The following is a 25,036-nucleotide window of genomic DNA, read 5'->3' as shown; positions in this document are numbered from 1 at the left end:
AGGAAGATGAAGAGGAAGGGGAGATTGTGAGGGGAGGACAGGTGAGGTGACGAGGGCACATGGATGGGGGAGGCAGGGATAAAGGAGAGGAGGTAAGTAAGAGTAGAAAAGGATGAAGGGACGACAAGAAAATATCATCACACCCCTTTAAGTTCTTCTGAATGTACAAGTTCCTAGAGTCACACAGGCAGGACAGACAGAATGACAGACACACATTCACACACGGGACAACAGACAGACAGCTAGAAAGACAAACAACATGAGAGCTCTATTTTCTCAGTTTTACCTCTATATACTGGGTTCAGGCTAGATCCCTAGAAGCCACTCGATGAAAATCACACAGTGTTTAATTGACCTTTCTACTTCTTATGCCAGACAAACACGACACACCTTATCAGTCTGAAAAAGCCAGCCACATGTTGTGCTTCTACACTCATCCTTGTGAGCCCTCTGAGACTGCATGTGTCATTAAAAGCGTTATAAATAAACTTGTCTTGGCATCAAATGTTTTAACACCTGCCTTTTACCGTCTGCTGTCGAGGCAACAACTGTTTTGTGATTTAGTGATAACACAAAAGAGGAGTAGCTAAACATACTGTTCTTCAACGTCACTTGTAATGTCAGCTGATTCTGATTCTCCATCTCTTTCTCTTATAAGATAATGTAGAAGTGATGGTCCTAATTGGATTGGATGTATAGTCTCATAAAGAGACAAGTATTGCTCACTTATATGCCCAAAGACAACAAGAGAAGCTAAACTGAGCCTCTATCTATACAGCATACCATTCACAGCTAGCATGAAGGACCTTCTGCTTCAGACCCTTCCCCTTCACCCTGAGCAGGTTAAAGCTGTCTGGTGGTTTGGGGACCATTACATACAAAGCACTATGGTCCTCTAGAGGAGAGGAGAGGAGAATAGAGAAGAACAGAGGAGAGGAGAGAAGAACAGAGGAGAGGAGAGGAGAGGAGAGGAGAGGAGAGGAGAGTTTGGGGAAAGAATAGATAAAAGAGGAGAGGAAATAAAAGGTAAATATATGGAAAAGAAAGTAGATGAGAGGGCAGGGAAGAAAAGGAGAGGAAAGGAAACAAAAGGAAAGGAGTTGGAAGGCAAGGAGGGCAAGTAATAAGAAGAGATGAGAAGACGGAAGGTAAGAATGAACACAAGAAAAGGAGGGAAAATAAGATAGAAAAGGGGATGTAAGGAAATAGAAGGTATGAAAATAGGGAAGAGGGTGAAGGAACAGTCCAGGAGGAAGAAGGTATGGTCAGAGAAAAGAAAGAAAAGAAAGAAAATACATAAAAATGAATAAAAGCAAGGAATAAGAAGTTGCCACACATGTAAAGAAAGAAAAAACAAGACAATACATTAAACAGGATGGAATGGAAGAAATACATAGAAACAGACTGACGATACACAAACAACACACATTTATGGTGATACAGAGAACATTTCAGCTCAGTTGTTTCTTTGCTTAACTTTGCTTTCCCCACCACTAAGTTAATGATTTCATATGCATCGATACAAACAACTGTAGTGAAAAAGAAAGAATTGTTAGTTTCAAGTTAAACAATGTATGTGTGAAACTAAATTAGATATATGCTTACCCACTTCACAATAGGGGTCTGTGTGTGTGTGTGTGTGTATGTGTGTGTGTGTGTGTGTGTGTGTGTGTGGTGCTAACAGTGCTACATCATATCAAAACCAGGATGAGATGAGCATACAAAAGGTAAGAGTTAAAGGTTTCACCAGGTCAGTGTGACATTGCAGGTTAACAGAACAAAAAGGAAAACTACTGAGTGAGTGAAAACACGAGAGAGCAGAAATCTCACATTGTTATAAAAAAGGACGTGCCACTTCCATCATGCCACTGAGTGTAGTCTGGTATGAAGCAGATCTAACGCTTAAGGGAAAAAAGCTGCACACGTTGTTCAACAGGATTGTTTTCAAAAAGAGAGCGCTGAGGTTCATGTTTGTATGTGCAACTTGAATGTGATATATGTGATATCTGCCACCATAGTTTTTGGATATTGTATTTACAGAGGCAAATTTCCCTTCCGGTGGACCACAATGGGTATTTTAGTAGTCTGTAAATAGCTGTTAACTACTACTAACTAAGATGCTGATCGTAACAACCTAATAAGGTGATGATGAGTCAGTATTTTTGTAAAGCCTCTATGCCCCCCCCCCCAAGTGACTAAAATAATCTGTTAATGCATGTTTAACACGGCCACAGCGATGTGCAGATTAAAAGGAGCAGTTTTAGAGGTCTGTTCAAGTTCAGCTACTCAAGTTCAAATATCAATGACTGATGTCATTAATCTGATCAAACAAGTTGTTAAACAACAGGACTACTGTTCCAGCTTGTGTTTCAAGATGAAATGACAACAGTAATGAAACAGAGCTTATCCTTTAGCTCCAAAAAGAAAATCATCTGTTTTATCCAAATGCCCCTGTTGCTACGCAGTCTGTTCAATCATACAAAACTGCCCCCGCAGATGAGCTGAAAATGACACTTCCTTTTTTTTCAACATTACAGAACTATAAACACATGCAGACCTGGTTGGAAAACACAGAGGAGAAAAGTTAAGAAAACACACTGTGGTCGAGCGAGGACTTGGAGGAGAGCAAAGGTTAGGCTGAAACGCAAGTAGGAAGAGCCAATCAGAACGGGGCGTGTCAATCATGTGACCAGGCTTACCTTTTAGCTATAGGCAAGTGAGACAATACGATCTAAAGGAGGGGGGAACAAAAAGAAAAGGAGAAGAGGAAAGAAAAAAAACAAAAAAAACAAAATAAAATAAAGTAAGGTAAATTAAACAAATAAATTAGAAAAATAATAATAATAAAAGAAAATAATGAAATAAATAAACAAAATAAATGAAATAAAAACAGAAAGAGAGAAGATTGTTTGATCATTGTGCTGTTAGGGGTGGGGAACCTGTAAGTTAATATGAGGGGGTGGAGAGAGAGAGAGAGAGAGAGAGAGAGAGAGTAAGAGAGAGAGTAAGAGAGAGAAAGAGAGAGAGAGAGAGAGAGAAAAAGAGACAGAGAGAGAGAGAGATAGAGAGAGAGAGAGAGAAAGAGACAGAGAGAGAGAGAGAGAGAGAGAGAGAGAGAGAGAGAGAGTGAGAGAGAGAGAGAGAGAGAGAGTGAGAGAGAGAGAGAGAGAGGGGGGGGGTTGTAATTTGAGCAGAGTTTCTTTCAGAGCACAGGATTGATTATGTGTCACATCTGAATTCTGAACTTTTGACATGATATGCATATTAGGATCGAAGCGAAGCTTGTGAAATGAACGGCCCAGAGAATTTGTTATTATCTGACAAACCTTTTAATCCTGTGTTCTGAAAAGACATTTGGGGCTGAACAACACACTGATAACACAATAAAGAGCATGATTATACAACTTCTGACAGGGAACTTGAGTACAGTTCAATATTCTGAATGAACAAAAATAATAAACTATATAACATCTCAGATTGTGTTTTATGTTATTCAGCCCCAAAGCAGGTTGATTGTTATTATATAATTATTAATATTTTGACACAATAGCTGGTGAGACGAGGAACAGTAGGCTGAGAAACAGTGTTCAATTATACACACATTTTGACAAACACTCAATGTCACACCTCTGCTTGACCAGTTAACAACATGCCACTGTATCCCTACATTAATACACTGACGTGTGACTAACACAGGCTTATGCCACACAGCTGGGTTCTTTATAAAGGAAGTGTGTCTTAGCTGCAGACGTTATGGTAAAAAACTGCCATGTTGAGTAATCTGATTATATGTGAGTCAAAGGACAGCACGATATTTTAAATTACACTGAACCAGACACATAACAGGCAAAAAATGATCAGTATCCGTCTAATTAACTTAACAGGATACATATGAGAGTCATACATTAGAATACAGCTCCCATGTGCAAGTCTGGTAACTCTACGGCTGATCAGATGTCAGCTAATTCCTCAGAGAGGCTCTGGAGACAGAAGAAAGCCGAGCAAAGCTTTGGACGAAAAACAGGACTCATCAGATACAAGACTGTGAATCAGACTGTGAGCTGCCTGTGTGTGTCTCTGGTTCAAAACACAGGAAGAGATACTGGAAAGTTGGTAGTTTACAGTCCAGCAGGCGATATCATTATTGATCTAAGCCCTCAGTTCTAAATTGTCTCAACCATTTTTGTTAAAGAATGAGATGCAGGTGGAAAAACTGTGTCCAGATTTGGCCACTGTGACTGGTTAACAAGCAGGTAGCAAGTTGCATTATTTATCAGTTTCTTTAAAAGCCTGCTAAAGAGGATCTGATTGACAGGCGTAGCTGTCGGTGCAGTATAATAATTGTCTGGTTTGACAACAGCGAGAGGTTTGTTTCTTACCTGTGTCAGAGGGAAGGTGTGTGCAGGGAGCAGGGCTGTAGACCCGAGCTGCGTAATCCTCAAACGTGGTTGGCTCCTGGTGGTGCTGTACGATGGTTTCTAGGTATCGGGCTCTCTCCTCATAGCTGAGGTCAGAGGTCAAGGTCAAACAACATCAACAAAAGAAACGGGCAAAGACAGAAGCCAAGAGGAGCAAATAGATACGACGCTCCCTCTCTTTCTCTCTGTGGTGGAAGAACCAAAACATCTATCCATCAAATAAAAAAAAAAGACAGAGCCTGATAAATATCGTGATTTTAAGAGTTTAATTGGAAAACTATAGAAAACAACCACACACACACAAAAACCCCCTAATCTGCCAGAGGACATCTCACAATGTCATCGTGACACGGGTGTTTACCCCGGTTAGACATCAGGAGTGAGAGACTAATTCACAGAAGTGCCCCTTTAAGTGAGATTTAATCAGAATATTTTGTGCGTTTTGTTCGGCTTTAATTATTTGCACATTCCATAACAAAGGGACTCAATCAGCTGTCTCCTATTTAACCTTCAAACAAATGATTCAGAAAAAAAAACCTGGGTGATATTCACACTTAGCTACAAAGACACTGAGCGCCTGCCACTGAAGTGTTGCAGGCTTGCTTAGTGTCTAAATAAATCATTAAGCCAAACAAACAAAAAAACAGCCATAACGGAATAGACAACAAAATGCAAGAAAATGACATAAAAACATTACAGTAAATAAAAGAAGATAAAAATGATAAACAAAAAGGCTTATCAAGAGAATATTAAACTGAAAAAGGCAAAAAATAGAAGACTATACAATATAATTAAAAAGGATGAGTGAAAAAACACTGCATCATAAGCCAGTTAACTCCATATATCTATTTTTCCTTCTGCGTGAATCTACAGAGAAAGCTGTGGACATAAAAAAAAAGGACACCGAAGGCCTTTTGTCACTCATTATTACAGCCTTCAGCAATGAATTCAAAGAGAGAGGCGCAGGGATTCAGCTAGGAGCAGAGTAAATGGAAACCAGGACTTCAACTGTCCATCTATTAGAGATAACCTCATTGATAGAATGACATTTACCCTCTCTTCCTTAGTCCTTCTCATACATCCAACCATAACGACAGCCATATGCTGCCGTTACAGGCTTTCGGACACGGACACACACGCAAGCACGCACACATACACACAACTCAGTCCCATCATCACCCAATAGTATTACCATTTGCTCAGTGAGCTCCAATAACTGAGGATTTTCAATGAGAGCAGAGTGTGTGTGTGTGTGTATTTGATTGGTTGTGAAGAGGCACAATGTGTGTATGTAAGCGCATGTGTCCCTGTCTGAGTGTGTGATGGGATTAGACCAATGAATCTTCAGAATGAAATCTGTGTTTTTGTAACTCGGCGTGTGTGTGTGTGTGTGTGTGTGGGGGGGGGGTGCGTTGTGAATGGGTCAGCCATCTGTAATAGTGCCCATGGGTTTTCTATTGGGTTAGCGAGCTGGTCTATGGGCCTCAGAAGGAGAAAGATTCAGGTCTAATGGTAACTGATCCAGTTAGAGACAATGATAATAACAACAATATGGCTCCTTTAAAGTGGAGGGACAGACTGCACTGGCAGAATTAAAGAGAAAGGAGGAGGGTGGAGATGGAGGGGAGGGAAGATGGGTGGAAAAGCTGGCAAAGCAGAGAGGAAGAAACGTAACTAAACCTTAGGCAGATGACGCTGTTTTGTCTAACATTTTACTGAAATTAAGCATGCCTGATTTCACAGGAACCTGAAGTACTTTCAGTTTTCAAAACAGCAGTTGCTGTTTCAAAAAAAAAATTTCAGATTTTACTTAAAGCAGAGGAGACGGAAGTTAGATCTGCAAAGGAAGCGATGTGCTAAGGGAGGAAGAGAACTTGTGAAAAGGAGGGGGGGAAATAGAGAGGGTGAGGAGGAAGAAGGGTGAGAACCCTGCAGTGAGTCAGAGGAGGTGAGGGGGAGGACAGCAGGTGAGGCGGGAAAAGAGGATAATTCAAGCAACAACATGACGCTGTGTGTGAGAGAGACAGAGAGAGAGAGAGAGAGAGAGGGGGAGAGAGAGAGAGAGAGAGAGAGAGAGAGAGTGTGTCTGTCTTCTGGAGAGAGCTGACAGAAGAGCATCAGTCACAAACACAACGTCTCTCACACCGAGCCTCTATGTGATCCCGCTGTTTGCCTTTTCCTGCTCCCCTGCATCGCACTTCCCCCCCTTTGGTGAATGGATGTGTGTGTGTGTGTGTGTGTGTGTGTGTGAGTGTGAGTGTGTGTGTGAGAGAGGAAGGAGGAGATGTGTGGATGCAATTAGGAACACAAACTGTTGCATATTACACTAAACGAAACATAATCATCATTATATGATATTTAATTAATGTCTAGTTGTATGGAGCAGCAGCTGGGTACACAGATAGGCATGCTTTATCTACTGCAACTGTCTCTTTTTCTGAGAAGGTGGGCCAGTTTAACGGACACCTGGAGAGAAGAAAGAGGTTTACAGCGGCAGGGCAAAGTGAAAGAAAGAAGAAGAAGGAGAAGAAAGTGAAATAAATACATGGGGCCACTGCTGAGATAAACGACAGGAACATCACTTAGTTGTTCTTTACTCTTTCTACGTCTCCCTCCTTTATATCTCCCCCCTCTTTCTTCCTCTCAGCGAGGGTTTCTCCCTGCTGGGAGGAGGCAACTTCGACAGGAAGAAGGATACACTGTCGACGCACAACCATCCCATTAGCAGTAATAACATAACCAGATTTGCAATAAATAAATGCTACACAGGTGTGTTCAGTCACTCGTTCTGATTGTACTGACAGTTATCTGACGTCACTAAACTAAACAACATGCCCTTTTCAGCAATATATTAACATAGGAAAAGCACTGATTGATAATCACAAAATCAATAGTGGCTGAATTTCTTCTATTCAAGTTGCTGGTGCTTTACAAGCTAGGCCACTGTGACACTTGAGTAGAACAGAGTCACTGCTAATGGCTGTTGTAATTAGTATTTTCGTAACAGTGGAATTTCTAAGGTTGAGATAACCTTAATATGTATATTTCCCCTCTGCTGTGAAAAGAGGCCTATGATAGAAGTATACATTGTTCCATCCCGAACCTGTGCAGCCATGGTAAGTTAAAAGCTAAAATTGCATGGAATCACATTGTAATTCTTTCATCCTGGAAATTTCCCTCCTTCTTACTTACTTACTACTAAAGAAACAAAAGCTGTCTTCTGAACACAATGTTGAATATTATAGTTTATTTCTAACTGTATTCTTGGAGCTAAACGGTCATTGCCATTTCCTTTTGTAATGCTCTTACCAAAGAGCGCATTTTCATCCGTTCATTCTGGATTGATGAAGCCTCTAAACTGTATCTTTATAGGTTAATTTTTACGATTTCAAGCTACCAAATAATTTAAACCTTGGAAACACATGTTAAAATTTAGTGGCAGAACTTTCTTATTTCTGATTATTTGACTGTTACTTTGGTTTGCTAAACTTTGTGCAGTTGCATTTTGTGTGGAAACTGTGCATGCAATGATTATTCCTCATTAAAAGTAGAAGTCAGTGAGAATTAAGAGAAAATGAACCTGCATTGCATTTACACATCTCTCCCTTCATCCATCCATATCTCCCTTTATCCAGATGGCAGTTGTCACTCTGAAATCTACTGTAATTGAATTTTAGATGGCTCTTCTTATTAAGTCATTAGCAGAAAAATATCTCTTTCTGAGATGAAAAAGGAAAGAAAGAGGGAAAATTATAAGGGAGAAAGAAGGGAAAGGGCTGGTGAGGGAGAAAAAGGAGAACGCAGAGCAGAGAAAGGCAGATGGGAGAAAGATAGAGGACAGAGGAGGCAGATAAAAAGCCTCTTTTGTGTCGAATCAGAAACTCATTTTCTTGTGCACGGCTGAAAAGAGTAAAGAGTTCATGCCTTCTCCAGCTCTTTCTCTCTCCCTGTCTCTCTCTATTTTAGCCCTTTTCTCACCCTCTCTCTCCTGCAGTGCCATTCGTGGCGGTGTTCGCCTCCTGCGATCACTTGAGACTGATACAGACTGGAGGAGGAGAAGAAGCGGGGGGGGGGGGGGGGGGGGGTAAAGGGAGCTTGTTAGCGCATTAGGAGCTGGGCCCACCACTGGGCTGTGTGTGTGGGGCGGTGTTTCTATGTAGAACTGTGCATCTGTATGCAGAGTATGGAGCATATGCTGCTGTATGTGTGAATACATATGATGCTTTAGTAAGAGTTTTACATCAAAATAGCTAAATGTATTTTTTTCTGTTTGGAAATAAAACACCACAAACTGATGAAATCAACATAAAAACAAAAAATGTAATTACACTGCGGTATAGTCCTGTGAAGAGGATCATTTCAGTAACCTGACTCCCTGTCTGTTGCAGTCAGCCTCCAGCCCACTGGCTCCCACTGAAGATATAAATGTCATGAAACAGTGTAACTAATCTACACTTAAATGTTTGGTTTAGTTTTTAAAGACTAAATAAACTCATAAAACAGCTGGATGCAGTTGTTATTAACAAACCTTACTCAAGCTAGAAATAAGCAAAAATGATTTGATGTAAATACTGGCGGGTTTCTTTACTTCTCTATAAAAGTACACTGAATATCTTCGGACATTTGAGGACATCATTCTTGGCTTGTGGAAATACTGGTTGAGATTTTCCAACATTTGAATCATTTGTGACACTGTCAGAAAAAGAAATCACACCAGTGGACAACTTTGTGCTACAGGTAAAAACAGCGAACTACAAGGAACCTGTGGACCTCATACATAAAAGGTCCAGTGCATAGGGTTTAATAGCATCTAACAGTAAGGTTGCAGAGCACAACCAACTGAATACCCCCCGTCTCACCCTCCTCTGTGGCAGCTGCCAAAAACGCTTGCTCCTTCGAGTCAGCGCTGTTTTGTTCTGCTCTGGGTTACTGTAGAAACATGGTGGACTCAGGAGTCATTCCCTCTGTTGATATAAAAGTCTCATTCTACGTTAACCAAAACACAATGCTTCTTAGTTTCAGGCGATTAAATAATATCATTGTGAATACATTATTATGAATATAATATTCCATTTCTCCCAACAGATTCCCGTCAGTCTTAAAACACTGCGCCTTTAAAGCTACACAAGGCAAGTCCGCCTGTGGCTTTAAATGACATCTCATCAGTTAAATGTAGACAGTTATCTCATGTTTATGAGCCCAGCTGCTCTGTTTTATATTGAGAAATACCAAAGCGATAAGAGAGTTAGAGGAGCCAACAGTGATGGGTCCACTGTTCTCTGGACAGTGTTCACTCACTGCCATTCATATTCCACTGCAGGTTTTATGAATCGTTTCCTTTGGTCAAACGAGTGAAGGAGTCACACCCTGATTCAGCTGGGCGAGTCAGGAACAGCTCTAACTATTCTGCTGCAGCTACAACTTTGTGAGATCCGAATTTTAACAAAGCATCTTCAGTATTAACATTTCATCAAGCTTTTATTTTGAAAGGTAAAGACATATATATTAGTAGTGCAATAACACAACTTATGTCCATCTTCTATAGCTCGTCAAGAAGATACCTCTCCTCAGAAAAACACACTGTATCTCACTCTGCATCTCACACATACAAAACACACAAACACATACACCCTATCTGTCCTCTCCACCCCAGGCATTGGAACAGACAACAGAGAGAAGGACATCAGAGGGATAATACAATTGGAAAAGCTTTACAGCGTGTAATGATAAACCTGTGCGTGTCTCTGTGTGTGTATGTGTGTGTGTGTCCATGCCCAAAGGAACAAGCTAATGGGTTTATATCTTTCTGTGATAGCAATGATATGGAGGCTTTGTGATTTCATTACGAGTGTGTGTGTCCACATACGCCAAAAGATGAGGACAGAGATAGGTTGGTCTGATGCACTACTTATTGTTGGGGCCAATGTGCACGGAAAGACACACACACAAAATTGCACTTCCACAATTGTATTTACCTCTATTCATCTGCTCTTAAACCTGAAACAGAAACAGAGGCTAAAGAGGAAAACAGACGTGATACATTAATTGGCCCCTTGTCACCCTACGATTTCACCCTTTGACGTGTGTGTGCATACATACATCACATACACGACCTTCACCCTCCTCCCTGTCACCAGTGGGGGGCCCTAAAGCTGCCAGCGCAATTACAGGCTTTATTTAACGGACACACACCGCAAAGTGCACAAACTCATACATGAACGTTGTGAACGTCACAGAGGCCGTAACAATATTTCTTTGATTAAGGAGATGGATCCAGCTCTGTCTGCAGGCTCTAACAACGGTGGGAAAATATTCATCCTTCACACACACACACACACACAAACACACGCACACGCACACACACACACACAAATCCTTAGTATGGATACGAGAGATGACAAGAAAAATAAATATTTCCTGACTTCCTTCTCATATGATGATATGCTGCGTTTCCTAATCTTGGATCACAATCAATTAAAATATCAATGCACGATTAATCACAAATGAACAGCATTTTTTTTATTTGTTCTAAATCTACCTTAAAGGCATATTTTTCAAGTTTGCTAATACTCCTATCAACATGGGAGTGGAAAAATATGCTTGTTTTATGCAAATGTGTGTTTAGCATTACAGCGACAATGCTAAAAAATATGTTGAAAGCATAACAAGGCAAACTCAAGCCCAACTAGTAACAACAGATGTGAAAAAATAATGTTCATTGGCCTGCAGCCACCCATTAAGCTATTGCTGTTGAAAGTCAGTTGCATGTAAAATCTGAGTAGCAAACTATACAGCATGGTCGGGGGGGGGCTCTGCATCAGCTGTGTGCACGGTCAGCAACTGGTACTTCAGACTGAACATATTCTAGTGGTAACTCAATTCACATTGACAGTAAATGCAAATAACTTGGAGGAGAACCATCCGGCAGGGCTTTGAAGCTGAACCTGCCATTGAAAAGATTTTTTTTTTAAATTTTTTAATCCATTTCTGCTCAAGGAGGTTTGTTTCTGCTGTCATCCACAACATCACTGCCAGGCCAAGAGTCGTAGAGGATTTTATGTTTATATATATATATATATGTATATATATATATATATATATATATATATATATATATATATATATATATATATATATATATATATATATATATATATATATATATATATATATATATATGTATATGTATATATATAGATATAGATATAGATATAGATAGATATAGATAGATATAGATAGATATATATATATAGATATATATATATATATATAGATATATAGATATAGATATAGATATATATAGATAGACACACACGTATGCTCCTCTTTCTGTCTTTTTGAGACCAAAATGAAGACAACTATCAGAGCTCATGTTGCTGCGCTGTACTCGTCGTGATCTTGGTCATCTGTGACATCCCACCCTGAATTTTAAACACCTTGTCATATAAAAATACTTTACATTCAAACACCCTGCCTGCGCCTGTCTGAGTCTGTTTGTGCATTTAACAGACACACACACACACACACACACACACACACACACACACTACAGATTAGCTTGTTTACCAGTCAGAGGGGGGTCTGCTCCAACAAGATGTGATCAAGCTGCTGATGAGTACAACTCATGTGTCTGCACAGCTCTCTGTGACAAGGCGTGTACGTGTGCACACAAACACACGCAGAGACACACTGGGTCATTACATGAATCGTACAGTTCAGAAATTAGGCCAAAAAAACATGATCGGACAGGAGTAATATCTCAAGTAATACTCCTCGCTAAGCAGCAATTTGCCATTTTTCTCCTCTATAATTCAGATCTCAGACTGTGCCAGTCACACATCTGAGTGTGCGGCAGCAAATGCTTAAAATAGACTTGCATCTTGAGCTGAAACATCAGTTCTTTTTCCTGGTGTGAGACTCACCCCTGCCAGACTTGTTGCTAGAAGAATATGTCCTGTTGAAATTCTTGACTATGGGATATGTAAACACGGAAATCATTACGACCACCTTCAAGCTGTTTCATTTTTAAACTAACATTTTAATTAATAGCCTGAACTTGATACAATGTGTTTTATTGTCCAACAATGCACAATAGCAGCCTTCGGCCCTCACACACCTGTTTTACTTCAAGCAAAATAACATTGCTTTACATTTACTCATATTTTTTTCCACAACTATCATTTGACTTACTTGGAAAAAAAGTGAGACTAACTCAGACATCTGCATGATTTCATTACACACTGAAGTGTCGGAGATCACAGTGCTATAATGTGCTTGTGAAACAGAGATCCTGAAAGAATCTCTCTCTCTCCCTCACTCACTCTCACACACACACACACACATTCACACAAATTTCCCCAAGGAGACATCGAAGAGATTAGCTGTGACCCCTCCTCCTCACCCTTTTCTTTTCATTTCCTCTATCTACCCGATGGGAAACAATTAACCACAATCACCTCCCCCCCTCTGCACGCATTCACACACAGACTTGTATTCATTTCCTTACCCTTAACCTCCAATACACAGACCCTTAACCTAATCCTAATTGCATCAAATAGCTCACATCGTGTGGTGCCTTTTAACATTATAGCTGCTCACAGAACGCTGTTTTCATGAGTATCAGATAGATACATTAGTTAAATATAGACAATATGCTGGTCCTTTATTTCTCACTCCAAAAAGATGTTACAAATATATATATATATATATATATATATATATATATATATATATATATATATATATATATATATATATATATATATATATATATATATATATATATATATATATATATATATATATATATATATATATATATATATATATATATATATTTTTTTTTTAATGAAATATTAGAAATCTTGAATCTTGACGGGATTTCAATGTATCATTACTGCTGATTTCCTAATTCAAAACAATTCAATCAAATGCAGCAGGATGCACTGTGAGGACAGGCAGCAAAGCAGCTTTTTTTTATGGGTATAGTGCAGCTCAGGGAAGGTTAAGGATAACATGACCCCATTTCAGTATCAGCAAAAACAAAATGTCTTCAATTTGTAAGGTTTTGCCCTCACCTTTCTACCATGGTGAGGAACACACACTCCTTGTCACACACGGCAGATTGTTGCCTCGCTGGGACAATAGGCTCTATTGTGGGAGCTGGCAAAGAGAAGGCAGGCAGGCCGCTAGGCGTTTGGCTGCTCTTGGTGAATGTGTGTGTGTGGATATGGGGGATAATAGCGCTACATGCCCAGAGCTGCCATCATTTCACTGGGAACAGAGTGTGAAAGAGAGGGAAAGGCAGTGACACACACACGCACAGAAAACACACACACAAACACGGCATCGCTATCACACTGAGCCATATGCTGACCCCTGCCTCAGTGCAGCTATCTCTGCCAATCAACTACTAGAGGGGATGTCCCACACACACACACACACACACACACACACACACACACACACACACACACACACACACACACACACACACACACACACACACACACACACACACACACACACACACCTCTAATCCTAACAGTGAATTATACACACGCAACATAAACACCATGAAATACACATGTGTAAATGGAGTGATCATATATACATTTGAAAATTCATGCACACAAACACACATTCACACTTGCTGGAACTTGAGTGTGCACGTGTGTGTGCGTATGTAGCAGCTTAGTGTCTCTCCAACATTGTTCCCCCGAACCACAATCACCCGGGAGCAGATGGAGGATGGCCACAGCTTTCTCTTTCTCACACACACACACACACACACATTAACCTCCAACTAACATGCACACCCTCACATGGACCAACACCTAACAAATACAAATGTCACACACACACAGAGACACACACACACACACACACACACACACACAAACACACATCAGATGATAGAGCAGCTGTAGGAGATCTAGCGAGGTGAATCTTGGCCAAAGTAGGCAAGTCCACATTAGTGGCTCTGCTCAAAGGACTCAGGGAAACAAAACTGATTTAACTTTTAACGCACAGTATAAAACCTCTGTTGCTTTTGGTCCCTTAATCGAAACAATGAAAACAAACATATAGTTTGATGACTTTTTTAAGTCGTGTGTGATCATCAGAACGGTTTACTTCATTGTTAAACAACCACCATAACCGACGAAAATCTGATGTGACTCAGGCAGAGATGTTCATTTACGTAATGTTTAGTCATATTTATGACTTCCTTCCTTACTCTCTATCCTCTCTAAAGGTCTGCATTCTACTGAGAGCCATTAATGAAATCAAAACCTTGCTATGATCACGCTATAATGTTGACTGTGCTTTGAAATTCCACATTTAAAAGCTAGTATTATTCGATACCTTTTTTAGTGTTAACGACTGCTATGAAATGCCCAAACCCAACAATGAACTGTTTTTAAACTTTTAAAAAGTCTCTATAATTTACTGTAACAGTTGCATACAATCGATTTAAACAAACCTTACTCATACAGGAGTAAAAAGTGCCTTTACTGAGGACTATTTTAAGCTGAGGATTAATACACACATGTGTCCATGGTAGTGAGGAAGCAGTCCAAAACTGTGGCTCATTGATGATGTTTTTATAGTAGTGATGAAGCTCTGCAGTACACAGGAACAAGATACATCAGGCTACAGTTGCTATTTTGTTTTTTTCTCAAAGTAAAACAGTTCACAGTAAAACAAAGAAATACAAAAGTGTTTCAGCAGTTTGTTCTCTTTGAGGTATTAAGTTGGAATTGAATTTTTCCTGACATCATCCGCATACACAGCGATAGCAGCTTAAGGAGCGGTAACCCCAAAATATCATTCAGCGGTTTGTTCGTTACTTTAACCTGGTCTGATCTATGGGTTCAGAGGGAATCATTCTACTGCGGAGGGGTACAGGAGGCATTGACCAAAAATGTGCTGGTGTGTGTGCGAGTCATCAGAGCGTAGAGAAGGTTAAAACCTACTGTGCGTTGCATTTCACTGTGACATGTGAATATAGTGAAAGATGTTTGGGGGGGGACACCATGTGTGTGTATGCACTGTGGAGTCTTGGATTGCATTTCTTGCTGCAGTGAGCTGATATGTGAGATAGAGCTGTACTTACATACAGCTGCCCCAGCAGCCTGGCACTGTGTGTGTGTGTCTGTGTGTCTGTGTCTGTATGTGTGTGTGCTGTTGGATGGCTCTAGTCATGGTGCATGAAAGATCAGAGAGAGAGAGAAGGCAGATGGACCGCCCTGAGGGCCAGGAGAAACAGAGAGACAGACAGAGAGGGAGAGACGGAAAAAGAAAGAAGAGAAAAATGCCAGTTAACCACTGACACGGTTATCCCTGCCAGCCTTCTTCCCATCTCTCTTCCCCCATTTGCTTCTGTGTCAGCCCCTCTGTGAGGATACTTGATGTTAGAATGCTGCACAGATGACACACAGCTTCATGAGGCACTTCAGGGGCACACAAGGGCATCTAACCCTCAGTTGTGTATAAATCTCCAAGAATGTATTGTCTAAAGTTAGGGCTGTACTAAATCTCAAACACTAGGAGCTTTGCAAGCTCATCAAAAACAGCCATGAAAAGGTTTGTATATGATTCCAGTGAATAATTTCCCCAAAAGGACAATAATCATTAAAAACATTTCATTTTACATTGTTTGATTTTATTGTTTTTTCAGTACAGTGCAGACGTTTGCAAAAGAAAGCGATTGTGACCTAGGTAACAATCTCACAAAGTCTCGTCCAATTTTTATCTGCAACTGTACAAAAATCGGTTTAAAAAGAATTAACAGATATGCAAAAAATATGAAAGTTGATTTAGAATTTGACTGTCAAAGCTATGAATGAAGCTTCGAACTTTCCGATACAGCCCTGGTAAAAGCTTTTTGCATTATATCTTCCTGTAAGGTTCCACCTCTGTCACTGCTCCTATATTTCATACCTGAATTGCTTTAATGTCTTTTAAATTCAGTGGTTACGGCACAAGATCAAAAACTTCACTGACTCAGTTTCAAAGTCCACAAGGCACTCTTAAAATGATCTTATAAGTATATATCAAAAGTTTTAAGATACACTTACAATTATCAGACAATGATAATTGGCTGACAAGAAGTGAGAATAAAAAACAAAATTCAGAAAAACTGAATTGCATTTTTAAAAAGAAGAAAAAGAGGAAAAATACCAATATGACAGAAATAGGAGAAACAGATGCACAGAGATTAGGAAGTTATGAGAAATGAGAGAGAAAACAGACACAGAAATAGAGAAATGATGATAAGAGTTATACAAGACAGCAGAAGAAAAAAAAAATTAAGGCATAACAAGACGAAGACGGATGTTAAGACAAAGATACTGAACTGGAGAGAGACAAGAGGTAGAAGAGGACAGAAAGGAGGAGTGACAGAAGTAGAGGGCAGAGCAGTGAGGGAAAAGCAGGGAGACAGAAGAGGAGAGGAGAGAGGTGTGTGTAGCAGAGAGACGGGGAGTCAATAATGACTGATTACTGTAATTCAGCCTGTCAGAGACATCGACCTGCTGTTACCACCAATCAATACACACCAGGACACTCGAAGACACACACAAACACCTTAGAACGGGCATGTGCCTCACATGTGTGTCATCAAGCAAGTGTACATCACACCCCCCCACACACACTACATATACACACACACACCTTCACAAAAATGTAGAAAAAAACACACAACTGTAAAGATGGCTACATGTCTGCACACTCACATGGGATTACCAGAGTCACACAACGAGCACACACACGGACTAACGCACGCACGCACGCACGCACGCACGCACGCACGCACACACGCACACACGCACACACGCACACACACACACACACACACACACACACACACACACACACACACACACACACACACACTGGAGTCAGGGGGATGTTGCGTACGGGCTGCAGTCCCACACTGGGCCTGACAATCACAAAGTCTCTGCCGTGCTGTGTGAATGAGGCAGAGCAAAATGGCTTTTTGAACCCTCCTCTCCTTCCCCCACTCCGCCCGCACTCTTTCCTCCTTCTTGGCCAGCAAACACTCACATTATCTCCCTTAAAAGAGGACAGGGGGGTGAAAGGGAAGAAGACGGGAGAAAGAGGGATAGAAAGACAATGGTTGAAAGAAAGAGAACATGGAGACAAAGGACATGAGGCAAGTGGAAGGTGAAGAGAGAGAAGGAACACAATTAAGGAGAGATGGAAGAAGGGACATGGGACAAAGGGACAAAACAGGACAAAGAGAGGACAGAGGAAGGAGACAAGATACCAAAAGGAGAATTAAGATGAGATACAGGGGAAATGATGCTCTGTTCTGAATCTGAACCAAAGATTGGGCGAGAAAACGTGGGGATTATATTAAATCAATAGAATACACATTTTGCCAGTACCAGCTAAGTGGGATGTTTTTACTGCAGTCAGTATTGTTGTAGATTTACTATCAATTATGGATTGCACACCTACAAATTTTTTACCTGTTTATACAGTGTGTCACCTACAGCTACTCTAGGGCACTGTCATTGTCACTATGTGGCTACCTGTTGCAGCTGCCACCGAAATCTTGACAGGCCTAAGCATGTTTTAAAAAGATCTTGATCTTCAAACTACGATGCATAAAAGACTTCCCTCAGAGCGCTCTGGCTGTCATATGTCACTGGCATCTATAAATCTCTGTCAACAGCTGTCACTTGAGCTGTAGGATGAGCTCGCAATGAAGGCTGGGACGACGCATCAACATAATCGACAACATAAATTCATCGACATGAATAATTTGTGTTGACGCGTCGTCACAAACAGGAAGTGGTAGCACCCGCGCAGGCTGAGAAAAGCCCCTCTCACACAGAGACGCTGCATTAACGCCACAGCAGCGGTTCATCAATTCTCTGCCATTGGTCACTCATACAGAGCCAAGCACCACTGGAGTAAAAATGAACACAGAAAGCTGCGCTGCGGCTCCTAAAGAGAGGTGACAGTACACGCCATGATGATGACGTCGGTGTGTTTCCGAGGTGCCCCCCCCCCCTCAGTCTTAACCTGCGAACCATTTATAATGTTTGGTGATTGAGAACCCGGCCCCCTAAACATCCTGGAAAGAGAAAAAGTTACGTTTTTCACGCTATATTACATAATTGCCATCAGTAAACAGGTCGCTGCGTGACTGGGAGGGAGGCTGTTTTCCGGGTGGAAAGTTCATTAAAGTCTCGATCGGGAGGGCTGACCATTGCGGTGATTTCTATCAACACAACCACTTGAGTGAGTTAAAGGTTTTTGCCGGCGACAGATCCTGTTTTTTTGGGCAGAAATGTGACGAAGAGTCGGTAGGAAATGCGGGAGGATGGACGCTGCTCCGCCTACATCTGCAGTAATTTTTTCCCCATATAAGTTACCGTTACTACTATTACTTTTGTTTGGTCATGTAACGTTAAATTAAACGTTAGATTAGTCGACAACTCGAAAAAATAATCGCTAGATAAATCATTTGAAAAAATCGTTTGGGACAGCTCTACTCGCAATAGCTAATTATCTCATAAGACAGACAGACAGACAAGGTAAAAACAATGAGAGCTACGCAGGAGTGGAAAGGAATGATTCCACCAAGGTTACAGTGATCCGCCACCTCTGTATCTGTATCTTGCATAGTCATGATGCTATGGCACCAACAAACATCTGTCCAGATAGACAGAGAAATGAAGACCTGGCAAAGTACTCAAAACTGCTGTGGTGGTTCCTGCTACAAAGGGTGTCTCCTTTGCACAAATGACACACACAAACACAAACTCACAAGGTAACAGCAGTCACTGGTAACAATATCCTGTTTAAAATCAAAACAACACTATGCATATGCCCTGCATGGTTCCAGGTGAGTTTGCTGGTATAATAACTTGACCTTTATATGCTCAAGAGGACGATACCATGTCGTGTGCTGAAGCAATGCTTCTTTATTTTACGATGAATTCATACGATTAACAATCATAAACCTTGTTTAATCGCAATCCAGATTAATGGAATTTACCAGAATATAAGGCGCAGGAATAAAGGAAAAGAAGAAAAGAACAGACAGACAAGCAGGCAGACAGGAAGACAGCATGATTAGGGGATCAAATTGCTTTAAGTGCCGCTTAGAAGAAATTCCAATGATGAGTCAGTAGCTCAGCTCGCCTCAACAGGGGACACTGTCACCTCACAATGGTGGTCGTGTGTTCCTCTGAGGAGCTTGTGTCCATGTGAGTGTAATCATCTGTCTGCATTTGTTAGAATGAAGGGTGTGTGTGAGTGTGGACACATGCCTGTAAGTGAGTGTGCATGTGTGTGTGAGAGCAGAGAGCAGAGCCACTCGTTTAGAAACAGCGTCGGAGAGGAGAGTCATCGATAAGTATCGACCGCTGGGCTTCTTCCAACCAAACTACCATCGCATCGGATCAAACAGACAGACTGTATACACACCTGTCTGTCTGTTTCCCTTTCTCTCCTGCACACACATACACATACACATACTCACACCGCCTGTGTGTCCTAACTTTGTATGCTTGGCTGTGCACGGTAAACTCGCACACTTGATATATTGCACTTCAGAGCCAACTAAACACAGCTCTATCACACCAGCACTTATAGTCTGAAAGCCAAAAAGCACTGGACATTGATTTGCTATTCTTAACACTTGAGCTGAGCAATAAGCTACATTCTTGCTCACACATACATGTGCAAGATTTCAGCAATTGACACAATGGTGTAGATACATGCCAACAAGTTTGAGCAGCTAAAGAGAAGTGACTGTGGTAGGTAGAGGGAAATGAACAAGAAATGGCTCATGTGACCTACCTTTGAATTCTGATCATGCTTTTTGCATAGTCTGAGTTGGGTTTTCGAAAGGATACAAGTTCTGGTACAGGGGAATGAGGGATTTCAGAGCTCGACTGGCATTGATAGCTGTGGCTCTGACCATGGTGGGCAAAATCTTCATGTCCACTATGGCACCATCAAACAGTGGACCAAAGAATGGCACCTAAAGACATAAAGACAAGCAGATAAACAGGCATTTAAGCGGGAGGAAGGAGTCATCAAAATATTTAAAAATCAACAATGAACTGTCAGCGTATGAAAACCTCTAAGACAAAAATTACTCAATATTTTATGAAACAAAACAATCTCTCGGAGCCAATGGTTTTAGACTGACCCATATACTATTTGATTGAGGCTATGGCTTTCTGATTTAATCCCTTACTTTGCTTGTGGAATCCACCAAAGAGATTAATGTCAGGCTTTTTATTGAATTATTTGTATACCAGGTCTCTGAGCCATGCACTCTATGACTGAATACAGTGCTTTCAGGACGACAACACAGGGAATATCTTATCTAACTTGTTTTTGGATTCATGATAATTCAATATTTTTGCTTGTAGAATGAATGACACAGAATATGGTTATGTTATTAGTGCTGCGGTATCTATGTCATACAGAAAAAGCAGCATTTTATTGTGTTAGGTCTTGTTGGAAATAGAATTATGCTATCAGTGCTGTGGAATTAATGTCTGTGTGTTTTAGACTGATACATTAACCAGATACATTAACCAGAGCAGCACGACTCAGAGCAAGACTCTTTCTAGGATTGTTGATCAATATGGGTGCATATCTGTATATTTTGGTAAGACACAAAATGACAATTTCATACCACCCTATGTCAATATTCATAAAACATAAAGGCTCAATCATCGATAGAATACTAGTACTAATATACAAGTTTAATAGTGTGACTATTCTGTCAACTATGTGTCTGGAAACTGCGATATTTAGATGAATGATCGGTCTCTTGTTTATTGCTTGCAAAGGGCTAAAGGCTCAAGGGTCTTCCGCACCAAGAACGACAACTGTGACGATATGAACATCCACACTATGAATGACAATGTTCTGTAAACAGTAGCGCCAAACACACCCTGTATGCTCCAGCTGTGTAGACAGGTTTAGAAAACTGATATTGAAGATGTGTTACTGCTGTGTGTAGAGACATACTGTAAAGCAAAAAGAAAGCTGGAAGGATATGGGTGTAGGAATTTGACCAAATCAATCAATCATCCTTTCACATGAATCCATATAGTAAGGACAAAAAAAACTTAAGAGACCCAGTCGGCTTCAAAGACCGGTTGAATGTATGAATTACAGGATGTTTTTAACTGTGTGTGTGTGTGTGTGTGTGTGTGTGTGTGTGTGTGTGTGTGTGTGTGTGTGTGTGTGTGTGTGTGTGTGTCAGGCGTGTGTGTGTGTGTGTGTGTGTGTGTGTGTGTGTGTGTGTCTGTGTCTGTGTCTGTGTCTGTCCTGCAGCCAGTGACACCACAGAGAAATGTGCCATGTGTGTGCGTATGCGCTGCCCACAATTAGTGAGGGGGCTGCTCTGTCACACTGCTATATAGACTTATTTTACATTCAGGAGAGTCGACGTGTTACAAACACAGGTGCAACCTCCGATACAACCATAAAGACCTACACGAACAATTCAAAACTAACGTTAGCTATCATTAACTGTATAGTTAATAAGATTCAAACTTCAATATTTGTTAATTTATCGCAAGTTATATCGTCAAGGCAATATCGAACAGTGTTATCGCACATTGAAGATTTTCCTCATATCGTGCAGGCCAAGTGGAAGGCCATTCATAACTGACTGTTGACTGAATGAATGAATACATTTGTGACCTGATAATGGCACTAAACTAAAAAGTTATGGAATTACCAATGTTATAACAAGTGAAATGATTGTGTGGACCATACTTCATGAGAATCCATCCTACAGTCATTGCGACATTTCACTGAAGACTATAATTACCACTATCACGGTGGTACTACAGGAAGAGTGGGAGTCATCCTCTGGGACCATGAATGTTCCCACCCAACTTCACAAGAAGCCATCTAAAGCTTCTGATAAAATCCATAGAATTCAAATCAATTTACACTGATTGGCTAATGATACACTCTGTAATTACACAACAGGTGACAAGTATAATTGTTACCGATTAGCCCAGAGGGGGAGTCAATTATCATCTTGGGGTTTTAATGATGAGTTTAAAGAATTCTGAGCAGTGAAATGCAAAGGTATTTATAGCAGCACAAAACACTGATAGCTGTTTGAGCACAACACCAAAAGAGGGTTTTTACCTCTGGTTTTTTGAGTATATGGATTGAGTACATGTGGTTCTTCATGGGGTAGATGACGATCAGCACATCTCCAAACTCTGTTGGGATGATCCCTCGACGGTAGTCTCTGGAATGCTCCGACCAAACAATGTGGACCTCGTCATTACCCAGGTGTCGAAGCTGGAGGGGGGAGAGAGGGAGGGGTAGGGGTGGACAAGTGTAAAGAGGAAGGAACATAAAAGAGAACTGAATACTAAAAATGTCCTCAAAACAGAATAAACATCTCACATTTTTCTTTATTGCAGCATAAACACAACAAAAGTCTATGCCGGCCACACCTTTAACACACACACACATACACACACACACACACACACACACACAAACAAACACATACACACACAGAGGGAAGATGGGCTGTATCCATCATAAGCCCAAGGCTTTTGAGTTGTGTGTGTATGAGCTTTAGGTGGCCCTGGAGGTGATGGAGTGAGTGTGTGAAGATGGAGAGTGGACACGAAGACAGAGTGAAGCTCCGCAAAGATGGAGTACGGGCTGGAAGACGGATGGGATCAAGTCTGATGCTGTGTGATTCTGTGTGTGCGGTTCACTTACACTCTGTCATTAACCTTGACATCTGCACGCACGCGCGCGCACACACACACACACACACACACACACACACACACACACACACACAGACACACACACAGACACAGACACACACACACGTATCTGTACTTGTCTGAGGTGACACTATCATGTTTAGCCTTGGCCCTGAGACAAACACATTACAGATGTTTCCTTTAAAATGTGTGTTTAACTATCATCACTTGTGTATTTTGTCTTCTGTCATAATGTTTAAAGAAGTGTGAAAGCAAAGCCTTGTTATCAGGACACACAGTAATGAAACCTAATTTTGTTTGTACACACACACACACACACACACACACACACGCACACACAACACACTCAAATCTCATATAAGCATGAGGTTGAATTAATGAATATGGAGGCCTGTGGGACTTGTCCACAAGTTAACTTATTCATCATGTTTGGAAGTGACTTCACCCACTTGCCAAGATGACACTACTTGAATTTTAAATTTAAATTATGGGTTTAATTAGCCTGATATTTTCTTAACTAGTGATACATTAACTTGATATATTAAGCAGAGTTTGGAAAACATGCGATGAATAGAGATGTTCTTATCAAGTTTTGATTAAAATGAATCTTTCAGAGGCACTTCCCTCTGACAGTGCTTGCAATTCAAAGTGTCAGTAGGACCCACAATGCACAGCTCTGCCATTAGTCTCATGAGTCTGAACTGTCTTTTTGGATGTCAGAAAAATTATGTGGCACAGTATAATAGGGCAAAGCAGAGGGTTGGTGTCTGATGTGTTTCTGACGGAGCCGTATCACTATTTACTTTCAGTGATGAAGATGAGAGTGATGTCATCTCTGATGGTGCAATCAGTTGGTGTAATGCAGCTTTAATCCGTTTAATCATGTTTCAAGCAGATGTGGTATGAGAGGGAGCAGAACACACAGCAAAGAGTGAGAACTGGACAAAAGCCCTGAAATGGACTCACTACAGCCTCTGTGTGTGTGTGTGTGTGTGTGTGTGTGTTTGTATTGGTGTGTAAGTGAGTGTTTGTGTGTGTGCGTGAGTGTTTGTATATGGCAGGAGGATGGATGATAAATGCCTGCCAGTATGGACATGTGTATGTCTGTCAGTTTAACCTCTCTGTGGACACATTTGTCAAGCTGTGAGTGTATGTGTTTGTGAATCGGTGTGTGCTAGCTAACCTGTGCGTGTGTAAGCGCGTGTGTGCTTCGGTGTCCAACATTAACACAAATTTATAGTTGTGTGATTATTTGAGCAGACTGATGTGAATAAAGCCCTCGGCAGATGTGTGTTTGTGTCAAGTTAAACAGGTTTATAGTGTGTGTGAGTGTGTGTGTGTGTATGCAAGTAAGCGTGTTTGATGGGGCCATCAGCTGATCAGGGAGACGGATGGTGTCGGACCAGGCGCTGATAATCCAATCAGGGGCCTGCAGCGACGTGATAGGCCGAGAAGCAGGAAGTATGATCTGATTAAAGGGACATTATGGCCATGTGCAGAGTGCCCAGTGCCTTGGGGTTGACAGGTGTGCACACACGCACACACACAGAAGCACACACACAATAAACCTGCCTGCCTAGACATTGATACAAGACTACACCATGCACAAACACAGACACGATTGCTACTAAGAATCACTGGAGACATTGGTGTGCATTAGAAACACTAACGTCCACAGATTGGTATACAATGTATGTGTGTCTTTGCAGCGACCTTCCATTTAAGGCAAAGAAAGACATTTAGACGGAGGAAAGAGGGAGGAATCAAAAGGGAAGGACGGAGATAAGGGGAGTACAAAGGATTTTTCTCTCCCCCTCTCCTCTCACCGCACATCTCCACTCATTG

At 41.0% G+C, this 25,036-nt stretch overlaps 1 protein-coding gene across 6 annotated transcripts in view; it reads right to left on the bottom strand.

The window, feature by feature from the left end:
- Positions 1-25,036, bottom strand: part of ralgapa1 (Ral GTPase activating protein catalytic subunit alpha 1) — a 65,390-nt gene that overhangs the window by 3,465 nt on the left and 36,889 nt on the right. For 4 of the 6 annotated variants that reach the window (XM_037125148.1, XM_037125149.1, XM_037125153.1 and 1 more), the window contains 3 exons: positions 22,587-22,745; positions 20,315-20,442; positions 4,380-4,504 (listed from right to left, as the gene is read on the bottom strand). In XM_037125148.1, the coding sequence (XP_036981043.1) occupies positions 4,380-4,504; positions 20,315-20,442; positions 22,587-22,745 (412 nt within the window). Of the gene's footprint in view, position 1; positions 896-2,699; positions 2,732-4,379; positions 4,505-20,314; positions 20,443-22,586; positions 22,746-25,036 lie in introns of those variants that run through there. The other 2 variants (XM_037125152.1, XM_037125151.1) reach the window with 2 other exon arrangements.

Source organism: Acanthopagrus latus, chromosome 16 (assembly GCF_904848185.1).
Source record: "Acanthopagrus latus isolate v.2019 chromosome 16, fAcaLat1.1, whole genome shotgun sequence".
NCBI lineage: Eukaryota > Metazoa > Chordata > Actinopteri > Spariformes > Sparidae > Acanthopagrus > Acanthopagrus latus.
This window is presented reverse-complemented; position numbering and strand designations above follow the sequence as displayed.